The sequence below is a fragment of the Anthonomus grandis genome, chromosome 22, assembly GCF_022605725.1.
Source record: "Anthonomus grandis grandis chromosome 22, icAntGran1.3, whole genome shotgun sequence".
Classification (NCBI taxonomy): domain Eukaryota; kingdom Metazoa; phylum Arthropoda; class Insecta; order Coleoptera; family Curculionidae; genus Anthonomus; species Anthonomus grandis.
The window spans coordinates 10,179,078-10,204,103 of NC_065567.1; the positions used below are offsets into that span (position 1 = coordinate 10,179,078).

At 31.4% G+C, this 25,026-nt stretch overlaps 2 protein-coding genes across 11 annotated transcripts in view; one reads left to right on the forward strand and one right to left on the reverse strand.

Moving 5' to 3' along the window:
- Positions 1-19,496, forward strand: part of LOC126749251 (uncharacterized) — a 29,719-nt gene extending 10,223 nt beyond the window's left edge. Inside the window, exon 2 of the mRNA XM_050458953.1 lies at positions 18,279-19,496. Within this exon, the coding sequence (XP_050314910.1) occupies positions 18,279-19,136 (858 nt within the window). The 3' untranslated portion in view covers positions 19,137-19,496. The remainder of the gene's footprint in view (positions 1-18,278) is intronic.
- LOC126748785 (myocyte-specific enhancer factor 2) overlaps positions 1-25,026 on the reverse strand; it is a 150,621-nt gene that overhangs the window by 64,515 nt on the left and 61,080 nt on the right. For all 10 annotated transcript variants that reach the window (XM_050458236.1, XM_050458240.1, XM_050458237.1 and 7 more), the window contains one exon: positions 1,274-1,336. The gene's annotated coding sequence lies outside the window, so the exon portion shown is untranslated. The remainder of the gene's footprint in view (positions 1-1,273; positions 1,337-25,026) is intronic.

Here is a 25,026-nt window from a genome sequence, read left to right on the forward strand (position 1 = left end):
GTATTCCTGCCCACACATTGAGTTTTCTGAAAAGTTGCGGATTTTCATCACTTAAGTATCTACAGTTGTGTTTACTTACAGAACTATTAAAAAAAAGGTGCATTCGTCTCTAAAACAAATAATTTCTAACTCAGGAGTAATACGTAATTTTTCTGTCATTCTCTCGCAAAATTCTGTTCTATTCACGCAATTCCTGAAGAACTGCATTCCAACTTAATAAACAAACTTCTTTATCGAGTTAAAAAAATTATTTTTAGTTTTGACAATGAAGTACAATGTAATTGGTTATTAGATTGGATAATTCAGTAGCAAACAAGAAAAAACAGTTCAGCGCCGAGTACTTGATTATCTGGCAACGGATTTATTAGAAAGTGTACATCTTTTCCAAGGGAAGGCTTTCAGAATATCACTTTATAAAACAGAGTTTATTTTATTTCAATTATACCATTCTTTGACTCTGCGTATAAAATTTAGGAAACATTTTTATGCAGGTTTTCCCTATCGGTATAACATTTGTACCACATTGCACTTTTCTAACGTTTTTAGTTTCAGAGATATTTGCATTGAAAGTTTTCAAGTTGACACCCTACATATAATTTTTTATTACCATTAAATAGCAAGTTAAAATAGTGTTACGAGTGGACATTAAATGAAGGTGCACCCTATAAAATATATTTTATTTAAAAGTTCATATAAGAATTTTATTTTTTATTAAAGAAGGGACAACAACCGGTTGACAACCGGACTTTTCAAACAAATCCAGATTTTCTAAAATCTATTAGCATTAACTTATATTAATAGAAGCATACATGCGATCAACATAGATTAGGTTAACTTTCTTGACAAAACATTAGATGAACGTTAGATTGGCATTCCTTTTTCCCCCTCATTATTTTTAAAGAAAATTCAATTCTTGATTTCCCTGATTATGGCTTGAAAATAACTTGTCTTTTATTTATGGTTTATTTTTTTACATATTTTGAAGCTTATACTCTTTTTTTCAACATTTTATTAAAGCATTTTTTTAAAGAAAATCAGAGAAAATGCAGACGTGTGCATATGTCATTTTTTTCGTAATATACCGCGTCATGTCAAATATTGGCAGGGAAAGAAGAGAATGCCAATGTAATCTAACCCCCAAAATCTCTGCCACTGAAGAATTTTCTCAATTAATTTTAATCACAACTTTATCTGTCTTTCTTTCAAATTTAATGACGTGTTGCACTATCCTGCATGAATATAAGATTAAACTAATTTATATATAGTCACTTACTTAAAATCATTCAGGTTATTATTTCCAATCATCAATGTTCAAGGAAACCCAGCTCATAAAAATCTGAAACAGAAAAAAATTTAATTACAATTTATCTTAAAAAAACAAGAGCTCTTAAAAAATTTTACTACTGCACTACATACGGGGAAAAGTTTACGATTAAAACCAATTCAAAAAATTGATACACATTTTATTCAGGTAAAAATAGAGTTTATATCTGTTACTATAGCGTAGCTTCAAAAACATTAAATTTACAAAAAAGTTTTTTTAGTGGTGGGCGCATACCGTACATTCTGACCACTCCTAACAAATATTCCAATAAAAAGACGCAAAAATAAGATTTGTGACGTAACCAATGACGCCGTACTCTGACGTCACAAAATACAGAGCGGTGTGGTTTATGTCCTGTCTATTTCCAGTACGGGAATTCTAAATCTAAAACGGCACCCGATGCCGTAGTGTAAGGTGTGGAGGAATATGAATGAAAAATCATAGTGCGGATTTATTTTAAAACAATTATTTTTGGAAAGGATTTTATTATCGATGCTACTAGAACTTTAAATATACCGGCCAGTCAAAATACACGCTAGTTCAAGTGTATATTAAGACCGCCGTCGGTCCTGACCCGTTTTGTTTGACAGCTCGTGGATCAATGCAACAGGCGACTTTATTTTTGTAACCGATATGAGTGGAGCACCGACATATAACTGACCCTTCATTTTACTCAATCTTTAATTGCCATATTCACATATATTTTAAACTTTTATGTACAACGCCAATGGTTCTGGCATTTGCTTCCGGATTTGGTAACAACTAGCGGATCATTGCCGAAAAGCTTCCAGGGTCATCTTATCTGATGTTTAGATCCTTTTACAGATTTAGCCAGTCACATTAACAACGAATAATTCAATATACTCAGACGTTTTAATACACGAGACGCCACGTGACTTTTAAATAAAAATAGTTTTATCATTTCCGTAATTCTATTAGGATTATTTAAATATTTACACATATTTGGATAACCACCTTAGCATCTTCAGAAAAAGGTCCAAACTTCTATAAAAGCGTCCTTTCGTATCAATAATTTAGACAAATTTAAAAAACGAAGCGCTACTTCAAAGAAAGGTTAATGCCTACTCAAAATATGTATCGTAACATACTCCTTCCCTATTGAAAAACTAGAGGACCTAATAAATAGCTCCTCCTAAGGAGTTAAAGTTATAGTTGTAGTAATGGAATTAATAGAATAAGCCGTAAACCTAGCTTTACTAAACAAGACCCATACATAGATAGCTTATTATATTTTTTTTATTACTACTTTCTCTAATATCGTATAGAATATTGACAATGCGCGCAATATCTTATTCGCAAATAATATTACGAGGGCGGGTCAATAAGTCCGTGACTTTTTGAATTTCCGCCCTTTAATGGAAATGGCAACTCTGCTCCTGTCAACAGAGAACTGTCAGTTGACGCTAAAATTTGAACAAGTTGCGTCATTTAGTTTGTGTTTGACAGCTGTTGATAGCAGACTACCACTCGTTTTGAGAAGAAAATGGAAAAAAGTGAATTTCGTGTGCTCATTAAGCATTATTTTTTACGGAGAAAAACCATCACTCAAACCAAGGCTAAGCTTGATAAATATTATGGGGACTCTGCACCATCCATTTCCATGGTAAAGAAGTGGATTTGGTTGGAATTTCGATGTGGCCGTACAAGCACGGAAGATGCCGAACGTACTGGACGCCCAGTGGAGGTCTCTACATCCAAAACAATCGAAAAAATTCACGATATGGTTTTAGCCGATCGGAGATTGAAAGTGAGAGAGATTGTGGAAGCCATAGGCATCTCACATGGTTCAGTAGTTTCAATTTTGAATGATCATTTGGGTATGAGAAAGCTTTCCGCAAGATGGGTGCCGCGTTTGCTCACAATCGACCACAAACGCAACCGTGTGACAATTTCCCAGGAGTGTTTGGCGTTTCAACCGCAATATGGACGAATTTTTGCTTCGTTTCGTCACCGTGGACGAAACGTGGATCCACCACAACACGCCGGAGACCAAACAGTAGTCAAAAGAGTGGATTTCTCGGGGTGAATCGGCGCCCAAGAAGGCAAAGGTGCCTTTGTCATCCAATAAAGTCATGGCAACCGTTTTTTGGGATGCACGCGGTATAATCCACATTAACTATCTTCAAAAGGGAAGAACAATCAATGGAGAATATTGTAATGACTTATTGGATAGATTCAATGAGGAACTGAAAGAAAAAAGACCACATTTGGCCAAAAAAAAACATTCTTTTCTACTAGGACAATGCAAGGGTCCACACATGTGCAGTTTCCATGGCAAAATTCAATGAATTAGGTTACGAATTACTTCCTCATCCGCCCTATTCTCCAGATTTAGCCCCCAGTGACTATTTCCTATTCCCAAACTTAAAGAAATGGCTCGGCGGAAAGAGATTTGACTCCAACGACGAAATCATCTCTCAAACAAATGCCTATTTTGATGACCTCGACAAATCATATTTTTCCGAAGGGATAAAAAAATTAGAGAAACGTTGGACTAAGTGTATAGAACTCAAATGAGACTATGTTGAAAAATAAAATAACTTTTTATATAAAAACCTGTCTTTTATCCAAAAAGTCACGGACTTATTGACCCGCCCTCGTACTATATTCGATATTTTTTAAGCGTTGTTCTATCTTTCTCTCGATTACCGAAGAGTTGGGTCAAACCAAAAATAGCAAAGCTTCTCCTACCGACATGCGTATTTAAGTTTTTTCCCATCTTGTCATTAATTGCATTATATTTTCTCTTTGGTATTTATTAGAGTAAAGTCTTCCATTTACAATTATCTTCTTTTACAATCAAATTCGTTTTTTCAGTCATCAATGTGGCACTGAGTGCAAAAAAAAAAGAATTACGGCAAATAGTATCAAGAAACTTTTTTTACACATAACTTTATGATTTTTACATTTCTAAAAATATATGTAACTATGACTCATATGTGAAATACGTCACTGTGTTTAAATATTAGTATTAGAAGCTTTCAGAACTCATGTTAACACAGCGATTGCAGTTTTGTTACTGTTTAGACTTTAAGTCGTTAAAGCACCTTAACCAGTGAGCTTAGGACTCAACAAACTACTTACAAGCTCCTTAATTTTATTTGTATTTTCCTAGGTACAAGTGATTTTGAGCGCATTGAAAACTTTAAATGTACACTACCGCTCAAAAGTATTTGCCCACATATGACTGTTTTAAAGTTATAACTAAAAATAATAAACCCATCAGTTATTCTTATGAAACGGTTTATTCATAACAAAATGAATATAAACAATACATTTTTCAATTACTTAAATTTAAGAAAATCAAATTTTGGATTCATCTACATGTCCGCCTCGATTTTTAATAACAGCTTCAGAGTTTCGGTAGTCTTCTAATTAATTTGTCCAAAGTTTCCTGAGGTATCTTGTGCCACTCTTCTTGGATGATCCTCCACAAGTCTTCTTTTGATGTGGAGCATGATTTTCGCGCATGATTTCCAGTTCATCCCACAGTAATTCGATAGCATTGAGGTCCGGTGATTGTGGGGGTCATACCATAACTTTCAGAAGATGTTGCCTTTGTAATTGACCTAAATATTGCTTGCACAATTTCGACGTGTGCTTGGGGTCATTGTCATGTTGAAAGTTTTCCCCAATTATTCGAGTACCAGAAGGAAGTACATTGTCACTTAAAACTGTTTTGTAACCCTCTTTTCAAAGAATTCCCTCTATTCTAATTAGATCGCCCACTGTAGATCCTCCGAAACAACCCCATACCATCACCGAACCACCACTGTGTTTAACTGAGGCCACCGTACAGTACTCAACGACCCTTTCATTGGCATAACGGCGAACAAAAACTCGCCTCTTCGTTCCAAAAACCTCGAATTTCGACTCGTCACTCCAGAGAACTTTCTTCCAGTCATCAATGGTCCATTCTTTGTGTGATTGGGCCCACTCAAGTCTTTTCTTCTTATTAACATCCTTTAGTAGCGGTTTTGATACAGCTAAACGTCCTTACCAGCATTATAAAGTCGCCGTTTTACTGTCGAAACACTGACCGCTTTTTTACGCTCCTTGTTGATTTTTGCTGTGATTTCAGGGGCGGTAAGGCGTCTATTGCGTTTGCTTGTAATTATAATATTTAAATCCTCCTTTGAACTTGTTGCCTTTGGCCTTCCCGATCGAGGTTTGCTGCTAAGTACTCAGTGTTTTTCAACGAACCATAGTTGATATGTATGCTGTTTAAGCATATATGCAATTTACAAAAGAGATACAATCTAAATATAGGTATAAAGATAAGATTTTTGTATCTAATTTAAAATATTAAAAAGAATACATGGTGGGCAAATACTTTTGAGCGGTAGTGTAAATATCTTGAAAAGGGTTAATCATAGAGAGATTTTTAAAGTATATCTTTTTTAAGCAAAACTAATTGCAAAATGCTCATTTCAAATAAAAAAATTAATTTTACCATCAAGCCTAAGAAAACTAAAAAAAAAATCAAAATGTTGCTGGTGGCATAATTTAAAAAAAGTTAATTATTTTAAATTATGCTAAAATTATAAAAGATTTACCTTATAAAAGAAAGCTCATTGTCCAAATTTTGTTACAAAAAAATGCTAAATTAATGGCCCAAAATCAAACAAATTACAAAGTTTATTAAGTTTATCACCCTGTATCTTGGTTATCTTTTATATTTTAATCTAAGTAAAAAATAATTCTATTTATTACATCTATATTACCAAAAAAAAATACAAAATACAAAAAAAAGCTAAATAAAAAATGCATCACAATCTATATAAATTTTGCTAAAGCATTCGACACGGTCTCTCACTCCTTGCTATTAAGGAAACTGGGCCGTATTGGGGTGAGAGGCCGTGTGTTAGATCTTTTTAAATCATATTTGGAAAATCGTATCCAAAAAGTGCGATGTAATGACACATTAAGTAGCGGGACGGTCTTTGGAACTAAAGTACCTCAAGGGACAGTCCTGGGATCAGTTTTGTTTTTAGTTTATATTAATGAATTGGGACAATCGCTAAAGAATAATTCGATTACTTGCTTTGCCGATGACACTGCAGTGACATTTACAGACAACAATTGGGAAAATGTATTTTTGAAAGCTGAACAAGGCCTTAGCGTTTTACAAAAATGGATAAGTAGCGATAAAATAAGCCTAAACGTTGTAAAAACTAAATTTATAGCACTTTCATTAACGGCTGCCGATCAATTCGAACAATCTGATATTAAAATTCATGCCACAACCTGTAATTTATTAAATACTACTTGTACCCAAATATACAGAAAACGAATAAAATTAAATATTTAGGCTTATATATTGATCAAGATCTTCGCTGGAATGAGCATGCTATCGAAACGGCGGAAAAACTTCGAAAACTATATTACAAATTTTACCAGCTTCGAAACATTCTAAATGGAAAAACAATAAAAATAGTTTACAATTCCCTTGTAGAGTCTATTTTAAGATACTGTTTGCCAATTTGAGGTGGTCTTCGCGAAACTGCTTTGCAGATTTTAAAGGTGTGCCAAAACAAAATCTTAAAGATAAATAATTCTATACAAAAATAATCAGTATCCTACAATTAATCTTTATTCTGAATTGAATGTTTTAAAGCTAAGAGGATTATTTGTAAGTACAAGTCTTTATTTCTATAAAAAAATAAAACATATTTTCACTGAGCTGTCATTATAGCAATAAAAGAAATAATGAAATACGATCATAATTTTTTAACAAATCTCATTTGCAAAGAAATATGTTATTTTTATATTTAAGTTATTTATAACAAAAAAATGTTAATATTGAACACATTTTATTTCACGAAATTATAATAGTTTTAAAATTTTGTTTAAATTTTTGCAATTTTGTTTAAATTTTTAATTTCCTTCTAGCTACTTCTTGTGCCTCCTCCGCTCCTCTGGTGCTTATAGTAGAATACCTAACATATTTATTTATTTACAAAGGAAACAAATACTTTTTTTTGTCTTTGTATCAATGTAGTAAATGAAAAATTTTGAACACAGGCCTAATTTGTGGTCTGGTAAAATTTTTAGTTTCATTCTAATGGATTTATTATTTAATTAAGATAATATGAAAAATAAGAATCACATTAATGATTATTAAATTATCTATATTTGATTATGTATTTGTAAAATTTCCATATTATATACATTTTAAATTTGAAAAAATTCAATTTTTTGAAATTTGAGAGACCTTGGAGTTTTAAAACTTAGACTATTTTAAAAGCTATAATAATAATATATTCCTCCGAAGATGTTTTAGAAGCAAAACTTCTAACCTGCACAATATCTTCATATAAAGATAATATTTTTGTGTGAAAAAACAACACGCAGATCATCATCATTCCATCACAGGAAATAATCTGGCAACCAGGACTCGGTTCATGAGTCAACATTGCAGCCGTCGTGACGCCTTTCCCCTTACTCCCCTTCTTTACTAGGATCTGCCGATTCTGGCCTGATGCCAGCCGGGGAAAGCATCTTCCATCTACCGCATCCAAGCACCGTTGCCAGGTATATGAGCGTTTTAACTTTTCTAGTGTAATACATGAAGATGGCAATTTTTTTGTGACTCAGACCTTGGACCGAATTACAGCAACAAACTTTAACCACTAAAGTCATGAAGGCAATAGAACTTTTTATTTTAAAATAATATATATGAATATATGTCAAAAAGATTAAAACGATAAAGATAAAAGTTATAAATCACTAAAACTTAAAAAACATCTAAACTAATAATAATAGGAGGGAATATAATAATTTTGATACATTTGGCAAGTAAGCAGAAATAGGCCTCAAGAGAAAGAAAATGCCAGTTGTAGAAACCACCAGAATTGACACCACAAAATTGAAAAGTTTTCTGGAAGGTACTATAGTAGAAGACATACCGCTAAAACAAAAAGAGAAAGAAATAATAAAAGTCTAAAGAATGAATGTCCGAAGAAGAAATGATAAAATGACGTTAGCAGCAAGAGAAACTTATGGGATAAAAATTGGTGAATTTGCAGGATGCGGATTAAAACCTTATTAGATTAAAAGGCTAGAAGATAAAACATCATTATACCCAATCATTATGCATTAATTACATTATTAATTAATATTGTGGCTAGTAATTGACCTAGTTCTGAAGAAATATTTTATATACATATGTGGGTCCAAGACGTCTGGGTAACGTACGTAATGTCACATTAGTGTGTTAATCATTAGTGAAATTCTACTATTAACTTCATTTTGAAAATAAAAACACTAGAAAACAACGCAATTATTCAATAAATCTATTCTCTTTATCCTGACGAAACTATAAAAAAACTGAGCCTTTGCTTTCTTAAAAAAAAACATGTGGTCCTTCGTCGACACACGCAGAAATAAATTCTTCATGTAGTAGTTCCAAAGCATCAATAGCGATGAATGTCGATTGCATCGGGCAGTTGAATATTTCCATTGGATATTGGATATTGACACCCAGTACACTAAAAATAAATGTGCAGCATGAAATCGTGAGATCTGGCTTTAAAGGAGATAAAAAAAGGTGGTCCCAACCCCCAGGTAAGGAAGGAGATAAATGAAACAGTCTGCCAGCCAAGTCGACATATTTAGCTCCGACGGGCCTCTTATTATGGGCTTATTGCAAAAGTCGAAAAAAAATTATTCGAAGAGAACTACATCTAAAACTCGGAAATATTTGGAAAAGTGTAAAGAAGTTAATTGATGGCATTAAATCAAGCCCAAATGTTTTTCCAAATATGTCTCTATTGAATTATTATTGAACTTAGACCTTACTTAGACATGTTGTATGAAATGCATGTAATATGTTTTTGAAAAATTAAATTTCCCTTTGATTTTTTAAATATTTTCGTCAAAGTATGTACTTAAGATTATATAATGAGAAAAAATACGCACAAATAATATCCCGTAAGTTATAAACCAGCGCAAGATGGTTTTGATATGGCAACATGGTTATCATTTAGCTCGTTACTGCTTAGTGCTACTGGCTTGCACACGTGCCTCAATCTAAGAATAGCATCACTAACTTTTTGTACAAAATTTATTGCCCGCGCTGAGCCGCAAGTCGACGAGATGTTGTTTTGCCTTTTTTATTTTGAGGGACCGCGCCGCGACGCCTTCCCTTAGCGTCATCAGAAACTTTCCTTTATTATTACCGACCGACGCCATATAATATTATTCAAAAGTCACATCGGACATTTTAATTCTTTGTCACATTAGTCTTAACTTGAATCCTTCGTTTTCGCTTTTATAATGGACAATTATTATTTATAACACATAAAACTTTTTTTTGGTAACATTTTCAGTTGTGACATATTTGTATATAATAAAAATGTAAATTCGGTAAATGAAAATGACAAAAAAAAAGTTATATAGTTTAAGTCCGAGCAGCCTTTCATCCTTAATGCGCTTTTCAAGCTAACAATTTCTCTAAAATGCCGATAACATCTTCATCATCATGACCTCTACTCCCTTTTGTTAATCATCTTTCTACAGTAATTGTTAATCTTTTCAGTTTTTTAGTGTCAACTCTGATGATGCTATATCCATATTGGTGAATGATCTTTTTCTTGCATATTTTATCGTGCATCTTTCTTATTGGATCGACTTGTTGAACTATCACATCAACATTATTATCATCTTGTTTCATCCCCATTACTAGTAATTTACTTTTCAAACTTTCGGTTAATTTTTGAGTACAGTATTTCTTTATTTTGTCACTTCTTCGTCTTTTATTTTCTAGTTTCGGTTTGGTTAATGTCGTGGTTGATAGTAATAATGTAAGGTTTTACACCTTACATTATTGGTATTTTTAGCAAAATACCCTACATCATGCACCATGTTTTCAGTCAATAAAACCTTATTAGGGGAATAGTATTTAGTAAATAATATTGTTATCGCCAATAAAACGGTGCATATTAATAGAGAGTGCTCCAACCGTTATTTTAATTTTAATAAATCAATAAATTTTCTATAAATTGAACACGCGCAAACATTATTTAAAAAATTCTCATTATAAAGGCGATAACTAAACAACAGTTTTCTGAAATAATGAAAAATTAAATATATTTTTTTCCTAAAAATAAATCGTATTGAGACCGCAGTAATTAGCACGTTATAACTTAATGCTACTGGCTTGCACATGTGCAAAGTATATATCGATAAATCAACAAGAATTCAAAAATTATTTCCACCTTTTATATGCATATCCCGAATATATTTTCAACACCCTTGATGTTTTTAGTATCTTCGAATTTCTGGGGAACAAGAGGGGTTCTCGTAAGTAGAAGTCAATGACCATCCTGTAACAGGAAGTAACAAATGTCCCAGGATTGGATGCGGTGCAGTCTTTAATGGTTACTCATCTCACCTTAGGGATCTGGCGGAACAGCCCAGAGCCATATGCTCCGTTTTCGGGACTCTAAAGGAGGTAACACAGGGGGGTATTTCATTTATTTCAATAGTTACATATGCGAATAACATTTGTTACAACGGATGGGTTCTTGTCGATCTCTTATAATATTTAGTAAAAATGTAATATAATTTCATATTTTTATCGGACTGATGTCTTGCTTGTCTCTGTATCTTACTATGAAATAGTAAGGTATTTTCAAACCACAATATTGCCGCTGAATAAAAATTTCAAATAGGTACGCTTCAGTGGGGTGCGGTATCATTTTTAAAAGAGAAAGAGTCTTATTCTTTTTTATAAAATATATCAACATTAAAATATAAAATGAATAATCTATTTGTACATAAAAAATAAAATTTACAATTTTAGTTAACATTGCTTATATATTCTGAGGCACTCTCTACATAGTTGTACTTGATGTCTATTCCATCAAAAGATGTACCAAGGCTAACACACCAATGCCTAAAATATCAAAACATTATTTTAAGTGATCTTTATAAAATGATTTTCTTCAATAAAACCATGGTCAAAACTATACATTGTAATAACAACTGAAAAATATGAATTTCGCAAATATATTCAAATAGATTTTGTTTCATGGAAGACTTTGCATTTATGTATTAATTTCGGAAATCAAAAATTTCGTTAATCCTTGACATAGTTAACGCGGTTTGGCTCACATGCAAATTTGTTTATAGCATAGCGTAAAATTTTGGGTTTTCGGATAATAGAGCTAAACTAAATTGTACAACTAGTTATTTAAGCCAACAGTTTAAAAAAAAATCAATAGATTCCTAGGCATTTCTTTATCACTTATTTATGTTGTTTCATAAATGAACAACGAATGCAAAGCTGAGATATCCAATAAAAATTCATGATTAAATCGTATTGAATTAACAGTATTCTTTTATCATAGATTATTATCAAAAATGTCTTCTGCAGATATTGTCAATTATAATTATTCTTTTTTTAGTTCTAAGTCCTTTTTGTTATCTCCTAGATTCTTCAAATCATCAATTAGTCTAATCCAGAATAAAATGTCAAGAAAAATGGAAATCAGTAAAAGAAAAAATCCCTGTAAAAGGATTGGAAAAAAAATCTAAATCAAATAATTGTTTAAGCCAATGCAAATTTTCCTTAGGAGTAGTAGCAGTCTCAGCCCCATTGTTCAATCAGTTCATCATCTAATCAATCATATCAAAACACAAAATTCTAGAGGAACATGTCAGAGTAAAAATATATAAAACATATTTTCAAAATGTGTGTCTACGATTTTCTGACAAAACCTATTGTTCCTATCGCCTACAAATACAACACAATAAATTATGAGCTGAATGAAAGCAAATACATCTTGATGGTCTTCCAGATTTTTGAGTAAATAATTTTATACACAACGTGATGACCATGACGTATGTCCCTGGCATAAATTATGCTCTTTCAAACTTGCTTGCCTGCGTAATATGAATTTTGGAAGAAATTCGTCCACAAAATTAATTCCAACGTTTTCATATTAAATTTCGGCGCAATTTCCGCTATAATTCTTTGCTGTGTAAAACAGCTCTAATATAGTATTGCCCATCAGCAATGTAACGTGTTGAATTTTTGTTCAACACATTGCGCTCTTTTATACAAACGCAATAAAATATTTTTTGTGAAATATTCAAAAAGATCAAATAAAATAAATACGTATTTATTGCCATTTTGTTAAAAAAAATTATTTTTAATTTTTTTTTTCATTTTTTAGATATTCTTTAAATATAGTAATAATAAATATCGTAATCTAATTTAAAAAAATCAATTTATAATACTTTTATAATAAAATATCAGTAATTCTGTATTCGTTCTTTTTCTATGCCCTACAAAAATATTTTAAATAGTTTGAAAAAACTATCTTTATCTACGATAATGAATATCTACGACTAATAGAGTAATGTAGACGGAAGTAATATAGGAAATAGATATAAATAACGGAATTTCAAAAAAAAATATACAGGGAGTTGTATTTAAAAGCCTAAATAAGTTGCCAATACGTTGAACCGAATACAACATATCAAACAATATAAATGACAATATTTAAAATACATCGAATTTTACAACATTGCCAAATTTCCAATGAATTATGTTTGAATTCAATTATAAATTGAAAGACGGTGTCGGTAATGCCTATGAGCGCTATCAGCTATTTATTTATTTATTTTAACGTAAATTACATTTGATAAATGTTACAGTTTACAATATTAATACCAATTGTAGTTATCTTAAGCTTAACGGCAAAGCTTAGTAGCAATGAACAGTATATGTGTCCATAGAATGGAACAATAGAATATCAAAAGAACTACAAAAAACACCCATAAAGAGAAAAATAAATAAATATCCAAGTATTTTATTGCTTAATTATGCAGAATAGCTTCTTTTTTGCTTCACACTTAAATTTATTTGGGGAAGTACAACTAAAATAATGTAACACCTTACTACAATATTTGTGAACGTTATTTGAGATTTGGTTTACTGGGCTGTAACGCAAGTAAAATGTTCTGCAATGTGGCACATGCTATTAGGTGCTTGGTTTGATGGCACATGAATTTTAAAGGTGGCTAAACACTCTGGGCTATCTATACAGTGCTTTCATTTCAAAACGATCCACCCTTTTTTTAATAACTTTCTTAAAAAAAAAAAACGTCAAATTAGATATACAGTGGGACGTTTAATTATGCATTTACTGAAGTTCTGTCAATCACTTCCTCACCTCCAGCTAACCTCACTTTAATACGTCAAATGGGAACCCCCATCGTGCATGATACATCATAGTAAGGAGCGTAAAATTCTCTATTCAACGGTACCAAAAAAAATGAAATCGGTAAATGTGTAAGCAAATAGTTAGTGAAAATGTCTAGAAATAATGAATATTTTATTTACGCCAAATTTCGGTATGTCAAATGGCTACCCCATGGTGTGATACATTATTTTAAAGGGAATTCATTATGCTATCAATGGTTGTAAAAAAAAATAAAATTGATTCACCAAGAAGCAATTAAAGTGTAAATCGGTAGGGTAGAAAAACTAATTATTTTATTAAATGTTCAAAATGCGCGCCGTTATTAGCAAGACAATAAAAAAGCCTATTTTCAAACTCCTTACGAACATTGGCAAGGGTCTGCCCGCTAATTTCTCTACATTCTTGAAATATTCTATTTTTTAAATTCTCAATACTCTCAGGTGGAGTTTTATAAACTTTGCTTTTTAAGTAGCCCCAAAGAAAAAAGTCTAGTGGAGTTAGGTCCGGAGACCGCGCAGGCTATTCGATTGCACCACGTCTGGCAATCCACTTTTCTCGAAAATTTTCATCAAGCCACTCTCGAACTACCAAAGTGTAGTGCGCGGGAGCTCCATCCTGCTGAAAATGTATATAATTTTCATTCAATAATATAGCACCATGTTGATCTACTTGATTTTCCATAGATTGGATGATGGAAGGGTACATTGCATTTTCTAAAAGGTTTAAATAAATTTCGCCAGTCAAATTTTCTTCCAAAAAAAATGGCCCGAATATTTCATTCCCATAAATTCCTGCCCAAACATTAATTTTTTGGGGATATTGGGTATGGCCTTCCCGAAAAACATGCGGATTTTCATTATCCCAGTATCTACAGTTATGTCTGTTCACCAGGCCATTTAAAAAAAAGGTCGATTCGTCACTGAAGCAAATGTTCGTCAATAAATGGGGATCGTCGTCAATTCGCTGGCACATCACTTCACAAAATTGAATTCTCCTATCAAAATCATCTTCTCCGAGTTCATGAAGAATATGAATTTTATAAGGAAAGAACTTATTTTTTTTTTAAACTTTATGTACGGAACCAGTGGAAATATTTGTTAGTTTTGCGGCCTTTGGTATAGACAAAGTTGGATCCATAGCAAATTGTCCTAGTGCTTCAACTTGGCATGCTTCATCGACAATTCTTTTTGTTATTGCAAATCGATCCCGTCTCTTCAATCTTCGTATCAATTCTAAAACGTATTTATGGCTCACGTTTTTATCTTGATACCTTTCATTAAATGCTCTCGCGGTTCTGCGAGCACCCCGATCTTGAGCTCCATAAAGGAAAATTATTTCTATTCTTTCGGCTAGCGTATACACCATTTTATTAACTAAAATTGAAAAATTGCACGCGTCAAACTGACAGTTTTAACAATAATAAATCGCCTGCTTTTTAAACGCCTTAAAAATGTAAGGTATTGCAGTGTTTTTTTGTACCTATTAGGTAGGTTTCGCAAAAAATATAAGTGAAATAAATACACATACAAAGTTATAAGACTGCAAAGATTTTTGCAAAAAATTTGAAGACACTCTTTTTTCTCGCAAATAACGGTACATATTCTTTACTTAAAAAAATAAATAATTTGCTTGAACTAAATGTACTGTTTGTTACCACACATTTTAACTTCTAAATTGCTTGTATTTTTTTTTTTGATGATCTATTATAAAAAATGTAAGAATTTTAAAATGATGTAGGTACCACACTAAAAGTATTCATTTAAAATACCAAAGTTTGGCGTAAATAAAATATTCATTACTTCCAGACATTTTCGCTAACTATTTGCTTATACATTTACCGATTTCATTTTTTTTGGTACCGTTGAATAGAGAATTTTACGCTGCTTACTATGATGCATCACACAATGGGGGTTCCCATTTGACATATTAAAGTGAGGTTAGCTGGAGGTGAGGAGGTGATTGACAGAACTTTAGTAAATGCATAATTAAACGTCCCCTGTATATCTAATTTGACGTGTTTTTTTTTTTTTTTTTTTTTTTTTTTTTAAGAAAGTTATTAAGGGTGGATCGTTTTGAAATGAAAGCACTGTATAGTTATTTAACACTTTTTATGCGAAAAAAACATCATAATACTCCTTTCTAGCAGACAATAGATTTAGGTTTAGATATGACATAGTAAGTTCACTGTTTAATATTATCCCAGACTTAGAGAGTGTATAGCTAGCATATCTTAGAAATTTATTTTGAATTGTGTCAATTCTGTCAATATGAATTTGAAAATAGGGACACCAAATAATGATTTAAACTATTCAGAATATTCAGTGCTATGTCGGTAACACCTCATATTTATTTTTCAAAACACTATACGCCACTGACTTTTTAAAACGTTAATAGTTTTTGTTTTGCATGAAGCAGAGAAAAATCACTTATTGTTCTTAAATTTGTTATTCATATAAACTATTAAAAACTGACCTGTAACTATTATTTTTTCTCATATCAATGCTCTATTACTATCCTTGTTTAAAATTACTTCTGAAACATTTTAAATAAATATAATTATAAAACATGTATTTTATTAAACATTAAAATTTTTTTTATATCTGTAGACAAGCAAAAAAGTTCAAGTTTAAAAAATTATAAACTTTGTTTAAAAATATTCTTTACTTAAGTGCCTTTTTAAAACTCCCAATTTACCACCCAATTTAAGAAGCTTGATTGAACAAAATCAGATAAAGCACTAGTAAGCTTTCACGAAAAGCAAAATACAAGAAAAAGGATTATACAACTCGTAGCTTTAAAGCAAAACATCCCTTTCTTATATTAATATAAGCTTTCCTTCTTAGAAGCTCCCCGTACACCAGGGTCTTAAACTACTCTCTTTTGCTACGTGTGACCTTTACAATATTAATTACAACGTTTTAATAAATGAATTATTGTCCTCAGGACTATAAAATAGATATAAAATGTACATACATAATATAAGCAATGTTATTAAAGATTACGGCGAGACGACGTTCATAACTATAAGATAACTTGAAATGAAAATGATTGAAAATAACATCATATTATGTGCATTGATTAATAAGCTCGAAAAAAATAACGTAAAATTTAACATTAAGTATAAAAGGTGTAATAAAATTCGGTGCATATATTTAAAGAGCGTATTGCTGAAGTTACAATAAGACTTTTTTTTCCTATAAACATGTGTCCTAAAATGCACCCCCTTAGAGCTACAGCCCGCGCAAATTGCTTAAAGAAAATCAATTATTTAGAACATTGACTATACGTCAAATATTTTGGAAATTTGCTAAAAAAAGTCCTAATTGTTTTGGGTCCTCTTTATATTTTCGGACCCAAAAGTGGTGTAAACCCAATTTTAGGAAAGGATTCAGGGAGGGTTACCCTTTTGATGGCCCATATCATACGTTTCCAATAGGAAACTTTGAAAATGTAGAACACCATCTAATTAGCCATGAAAAAATCTAAATTTATGGGTTTTTGCATTTTTGGATAACATTAACTTGATTTGACAAAAAATAAAACAGTCACAGCCCACTTCGTTTTTTTCTAATTTAATAGATTAATCAGGTTTAATAATACTCCCTTTCGTTTGTCAGCGATTTTCTATTATATTATGAAAAAATGCAACGGAAAAAAATTTATATTTTCCCATGGCTTACTAGACTGTGTTGCTAGATTTATAAATTTCTTATAGGAAACATAAGATACGGGCCATCAGAAGGCTAAGCTTCCCTAAATCCTCTCCTAAAATTGGATTTACACCATTTTGCGGAAGGAAAATAAAAAGAACATCCAAAAAAACGGGGACATGCAAATTTTCAGAAGAATTGATGCATAATTGTAGTTACGATACCAAACAATCGATTTTCTTCAAGCAAATTGCGTAGGCTGTGGCTCTGAGGGGGTGAATTTTAGGACACATATTTATAGGAAAAAACACCCTGCATATTAAAAGAAAATATAAAAAAACAGGATCTTAACATTTAGCTCGTTCGTCTAAGTCTTAAGAGTTATAGAACCAGTATTATAACTTTGTTTCTACAACTAGTAAAATATTAAAATTTGGACGAATCTATATAGTAGGAGAAAAATGTATAGAAACTGTTTAGGACGATAAGTATGGTAACGCTGTATCTGTATTTATACAAGGTGTCTCATTAAGGAAGGCGAGGTACCATATCTCAGCTATCTTTCAGCAAAAGAATCAGTAAATAAAAATAAAAGAGTATACTGATATTAATTTTTATTTCCTAATTCTGCCGCTAGGGAGAATCATTACTAGACTTAAGAAAATTTTTTTTTTTATATACAAAAAAATATTGTGACGCAAATTTAACTAGAATTCTACATCCTTTTTACCTAGAACATTTTTTTGCCATAAAATGCCAAATTAGGGCAATAGAGAAGAGATAGACCTATTGATAAAACTTTTATATTTTTGGTGCAGTCTTGTTTAAGAAAACAAGGTTTGCTTGTTAAAAAATACTACCTCACCTTTTTTCACAAAACCTTACCTTTTTTAATCTTTCTCTGAAATTTTAACCGGAATGCCATAATTATTATAATACTGTCAAAAATTCAGCAATAAATATAAAATACTTAATTTCATATTCTCATTGATTCCGGAGTTATAGCGAAAACAATAATCAGATATTGATGAAAGAGATCAAACTTTTATTACCAATTTTTCAAAAATTTAGAGATCGTTTGTTGTATCAGCTTCATTTGATAACCCTGCCACTGCTCAAATTTCGAAAGGTTTTGTGTATGCTCCTGTAATAGAAGTTCCCCATGAAGAAGCATTTTTAACGGAAAAGCAATGGGGATTATTTGAAAGTGGTCGTTATAACAAAGTCCCCATCTTTATAGGAATGACCAGTGAAGAATCAATGACGCTAATGCATGCAAATTCGACTGAAACCTGGGATGCTTATGATAATAATCCAAGCATTATGGTGCCATATGATCTACATATAACTAATACGGATATTAAGAAGTCAATAGGTTGGGAAATTTGGAACCAATTCACTGATGGTGAGGGTTTTAATAATGATCTCGTAAAAGGAATAAGGTACCACAGCGTCCACGATTTCGATAAGGCATCAATTAAGCAAGCTGAATTAATGTCGAATCATAGCGATGTATATTTTTATCAGTTTTCATATAGCGGATTAATGGGGTATTTTGGTTATAGATTAGCAGGCTGTGGCAACGTTTCTCATGCAGAAGAATTGTATTATTTGTTTAGCAAGTGGTATAGTAATGATATTCCTGACAATACTGACATGTCTTACTTTCCTGAAGCAGATCAAAAGGTGCATTTTAGGATTATGGCTTTGTGGACTAATTTTGCTAAATATTTGAATCCAACACCACCTTTTGTTGATGTAGATCTCTTGCAAAATGTGACCTGGGAACTTGTAAAGCCTAATGAGTTTAGATACCTGGATATTGAGAAGGATTTGATTATGGTGACAGGTTATCCCAAGGAAAAAAAATACTTATTTTGGGATACTTTATACAAAAAATATGCTGTTCCGCCATTAGATACATTTTAAAGCTGTGTTTAATAGATTTTAATATTTAAAAGTTTCCATGAAAACTGAGTAATTTTAATCGATAAGAAATATTATCTAAAAAAAATATAAAGCCATTCAACGTATTTGGATAAAAAAACTATTGTTTTTAGGTGCAGTCGTTGCAAAGTAATACGATATTCCTGGTTAAAAAAATCCTATGTAGTTGTTTAAAACAGACTGGGAAATTAGGCAAAATTTAATAACACCGTTTAAAATAATCTTTTATTCTCATTTATTTACCTAAAATATTACATTAATACATTAAACAGTTTAAGGCGTTTTTAATTGTTTTCATTATTTCTTGTTGTATTTTTGGACGGATACTGGACGCCGTATAAAAAATATATAATTACTAAAATTGCACCCAAAACTTTAAAATATAAAAATTTACAGTCATTGAATATCAAAATACAATTGAATATGGCAATTTTAATTCATTCCTTTTTTTAAGACTTTAATGTATATTTTTATCTTTTATTGATAAAACGTTAACGCGTTTACACAAAATAAGGTATTTTAAGTGTTGGAGGATACATATTTAAATGTAGTTTTTCAGTATATCATACAGAACGCAATGAGTAGCAGCCTGCTTTTTATGCGAACTGACGTAAATATATACTCGTCCAGGTACACTGAAAAAAGTCTTAAATATACATTCTGTAAACTCTGTAAATATTAATAAATACTTTTAAGAAAAATATAACAAACCCCTTTTTTAAATTCAAATTCTTCATTCTCTTTTTTATAAGCAAATAATAATGACCCTTATAACATTAATCCATCTAATATACAGTTTTAATTTGACATTCATTAAAAGAAAACGTCAATTAGTCGCGAAGCAAAAATCAACTTCCTTTACAGACTTCTATATCTATACTTCACAAAATCGTTAAATTCGCCAGTAGAGAAACGTCATTCCAAATAATTTGATTTCTTAAATATAATTTTTATGAACGCTGCCGGATACGTATGGCTATGTGGGTGTGCACGTATCTGGTTTTATTATATCTTTGTACGTGGAATTTCATATATATGACTTCTTGTAATTAAAGTTCTAAAGGTACCTACTAATTTAATAGAAAAATTTATAAAAAAAATGGAATTTAATAAAAGGATTATATATACAGTATTGTGCAAAAAGATAGCAACATTGAACTTTCCTGTTATATATCTTTTAGTATCTATTTTATAACTAAGGTTTATATATTATTTACAAGAATAGTTAGACCCTGTTTATATTTTCATATTATCATATTTTTTGTATCATAATAAATAAAACACCAAATTGTTTTATGCAAATTTATTATTCCAAAATATAGCAACAAAAAATAAAAGTTTTGATTCTAAAAAAAATATAACCCAACTAAATTAAAATCAATTCAATATTTCGTGTAGTACCCCTTCTCCTTTATAACATCTGCACATCGTCTTGGCATGGACTCAATTAATTTCATAATATAGTCATTGTTCACTTCTTTCCAAGCCTTTTCCACTATTTCAAAGAGAATATTTGTATTAGAGCATGTTAGGTGCCTGATTTTGGTGTCAATGTAATGCCATAAATTCTCTATAGGGTTTAGGTCCGGCGATTGAGATGGCCGGACCATTACATTTATTTTTTCATCGGATAGCCTCCTCTTAACAAATTGAGAAGCATGTTTTGGATCGTTGTCATGCTGAAATATGGCTGTTACTGGCATGACTTCATCCTTATATGGCACTAAATGTGTTTGCAGAATGTCTTTGTACATGAAACGATCCATTTTGCCCACTATTCTTACTATGGGTCCCATGCTACGAGCCGAGAAACATCCCCATACAAAAATATTTCCCCCTCCATGTTTAACGGGGGGGAAATGTACTTTTTGTTTAATCTTTGTTCACTGGGGCGTCTGACGTACATCACTCCATCAGTCCTGAATAAATTATATTTAGATTCATAACTAAATACGACTTTCTTCCAATCAGCTACAGACCAGTGGACAGTGGCGATTGGGCAAAGTGAAAACGAGCCTTGACGTTCTTCTTTGAGAGTAACGGTTTTTTGGCGGGGCGAGGAGCAGGTAAGTTGGCATCAAGTAATCTTCTCCTTACGGTACTGGAACTGAGGTTTACTCCTCCACCCTCTTTTAATTTTGCCAAAATTTGGGAAGAAGACAAAAAAGGATTTTCTTTGGAAATTCGTAGCAGCTGCATATCCATCCTCAAATTTGTTTTTCTGGGTCTACCAGGAATGGGCGCCGGTGCAGCTGTTCCAGTAAGGCGAAATTTTTTGCAAACTCTGAATACGATTGACCTGTGAAGCCGTAAGCTTCTTGCAATGTCACTCTGCCTAACACCATTTTCGTAATGCTCCACAATAATTTTTCTTACATCACCAGAGACGGTTTTTGAGCGACCCATTTTAAGTTAATTCTGAGATTCAAAAATTACAACTTTACAGCAGGTAAATCGATATTTAACTGATAAAATAAATGCGAAACAAGAATGTTGCTATATTTATGCACAATACTGTATATATGTACATAATTATATATACATATGTATATATACATATACATAACAGAGGCTATTGTGGGTCATAGTCATGGTCTTTTTTTTAAACCCTAGTAAATGAACACGACACTTAAATATTGTATATTTTAGCTTCCATATTTGTATCCCTTACGAGGGGGGTAGTGTCATTCCTAAAATATTAAGTGGGAATGGTATCGAGTTATACCTTATTTTACAGTGTCTTAACAGCATTTTCCTAAGATTGACCAGCTTTAATCAGTATATTATTAGGAAGTTCTTTTGTTAAAAATCCAAAAAATCGTACATTTTTTAAACAAATAATGGGTATGTTTTAAAAGTAGATGCTTTAAAGGTTTTTACAAAAAATTACTTTTTAAATTTTTTCCATGTCGCAATATAATGCATATATCTAGTAAGGTGTAAAAGATCTCTTCATATGATGCATTAAATTGTGCAAGAGAAGTATAATAGATAAGATGGTTGGTCGACTCGCAAAACTTATATATGGTATTCGAAGTAATGAAAATACTTATAATATATATTTATTTTTGGAATCTTAGTGCATATGAAACAAAATGTGATAAATAACGTACAACATATTCAGCTATTTTATTTTACTGTAATAACTTCATGTTATTCCCAATAATAAATAAATATTAAATCAATAGCACTTTATTTCCGACAGTCACCGACTTACAGGAAATACAAAAATGTAGTTAGATTTATAAAGAAAACTACAAGAAAACTAAACAATAGGTTACAAATGTGTAGATACTGTAATAATAAGTATAAATGGAAAATCAAAATATTTTAGGCCAAGAAAAAGTAGATAAACCAAGAAAAAGCAATACACAGAAATAATAATTAATAAAACAATTAAAACTTTTTTACAAACATATTTTTTTCTTAATGGATTCCAGCGAATCTAAAAATAAATCTATTTTATTTCCAAATACATTAAATCTTTGGCATAAATAATATAAAAGGTTACTTCACTTAACAGACTTACACAGTCTATTTCGTTGTTCAACAACTTAAACAAAAATGAAATGGTAATCACCCTTCTGCGATCTAGAGATGGCCTCAGCAGGTCCCTTTTTGATTCTATAGTGCAATATCTCAACACAGCTTGATTGTTTATGCGAAACGGGCAAAATTGGAGAAAAATGGAGAATACAAGAGAAGAAAATTTGACGCTGTACATGCGCAACCATAAGAAATTATTATTCTTGGATTTGAAACTTTGATTCACTACTACACTCATAATAATAAACAACAGCCGAACTAATGAACTAAATCAGGTGAACCAACCCCAAAGAAGGCAAAAAAAAATTAATCGGCGAATAAGAAGGCGTCTGTGTTTTAGGATACAAAAGGAATTATTTTCAAACATATGGAAAAGGTTATATCAGTCACTGGTTAATACTACTAAAAAAAAGGACGAAGTCAAAAATAAACGACCTCAATGGGCGAAAAAAAAAATCTTGTTTCATGAGATTGCACCTACTGATTCGTCGTTGTGGCTTAAATCAAGCCAGATTCTTTCAAATGGTTTTGACATAATACAATAAAATGTGCAAGAAGCATGAGAACAGCCATGCGCAGTTGCAACTGAACCGATTAATACATTTAATTAATTGAGACTTTTTCATATATCAATTAAATTTTTTACATTATAATAATATTTCCTTTATTGCCAACAAAATCAAAATAAATTTGACAAAGCAACGTCAAGCAGAAATGGTGAATTCCCTAAAATAGATTCACGATGAATATTGCATATAATAAGAAACATGATACAATCAAATACATATAGAATAAAATGAGATAGACTAACAAACAGTAAAAGTTAAAACAGCAACTACAAAGTTAAAATTACAATATCAATAAATGAAGTTCAAAATATATAGAATATGTACTATATTAGAGGCAGTATGTTCCTCCTTGAAGTTTAACTATGGCCTACACACTATCGGACAAAAGTAGAGAAACGTTCAAAAATTAGGTTTTATTTGAATATGCCGAGAATAATGCAGTTCTATGCATAATATAGAACAACGATATTTTTAAAAACTATATAACAAAAAACAAAAATTTTATGTAAATAAACAAAATACCCTAGGAACAAAAGTAGGGAAGCCATTTTTTTACTAAATATTTACTAATAAAATTCATCGTGGTAAAGTATCCCTTATTGACAATAACCTCACGATATCGGTTTGGCAGGGATTCCAAAAGAATTCTTTAATAGAATTCTAGGATTCTTGCAAGGAATCATTCTAGGAACTTTTATTAGATCATTTTTATTGCTCATCTGATGTAGTCTTATACGCTGGTCTAGTTCCTCCCAGAGGTTTTTAATAGCGTTAAGATCCGGACGTCGTGCAGAAAAGTCCATAACCTTCAAAACATATAATCGTCCTATACCGTACCCGGAGAAGCCCATATCATGCAGGATCGACCACCAGGCGTTACAGTAGACTTTTGATACTTTGGATCAAATCTTTTGCGTTCTGGACTCTGTATTAACGATATTCCATCGGACCGAAATAAATTAAATTTACTTTAGTCAGTTAAAAGACATACTCTTCTACTAAATATTCCTGCTTACCTTGGACGACTTTGTATGGGCTTAGATTTACCGATTTGGGAATTTTTTTATAATCATTTTAATTTTTTTGGTTGCTTTTCTCAGGCCGCCACTTTCTTTAATGCTCTTCAAAGAATTTCGTGTTTTATAATTAGAAATTGTCTTGCTTACAACGGATTTATGCAAACTAAGTATTTTGCTTGTGTCCACTTGTCGTACACCTCTCTTGTGAGCATCAAGTATTTTTGTACGAGGATCTTGTGACAAATATCTTCCGCGAGGCATATTCACTAAAAAACTAGTAACATATCACGTAAAGCGAAATAAATACTAAATTTGTGAGTTTCTCTATTTATGTCCAACCTAAAATATTTGGATTCATACTATAAATAAACAATTAGTAAAAGGAGTGTGGAAAGTGATGGAAAACAACGCCGTTGTTAACAGCGACAATATTTTTGGGAAATAGTAATTTAAATACTAAAGGTTTTTACAATTTAACGAATTTAAAAAAAAATTTTTACTTTTGTCTGGTAGTGCATATACGAAAAAACCCAATTTTCAAAACATTATTTTTTAAAATTACATTTTAGTTTTTAAGGGCTAGCTTAAAAAATAACTTAATATAAATGACACTATTTGCACTTTGCAAACTGAAAAATTCAATTGCTCTGTTCATTGGAAACTAACTAAATATCTAAACGAGGTTGCAATGACAAGAATGTAATAGAGGCAACAAAAAAACAAGATACTTCTCACGAA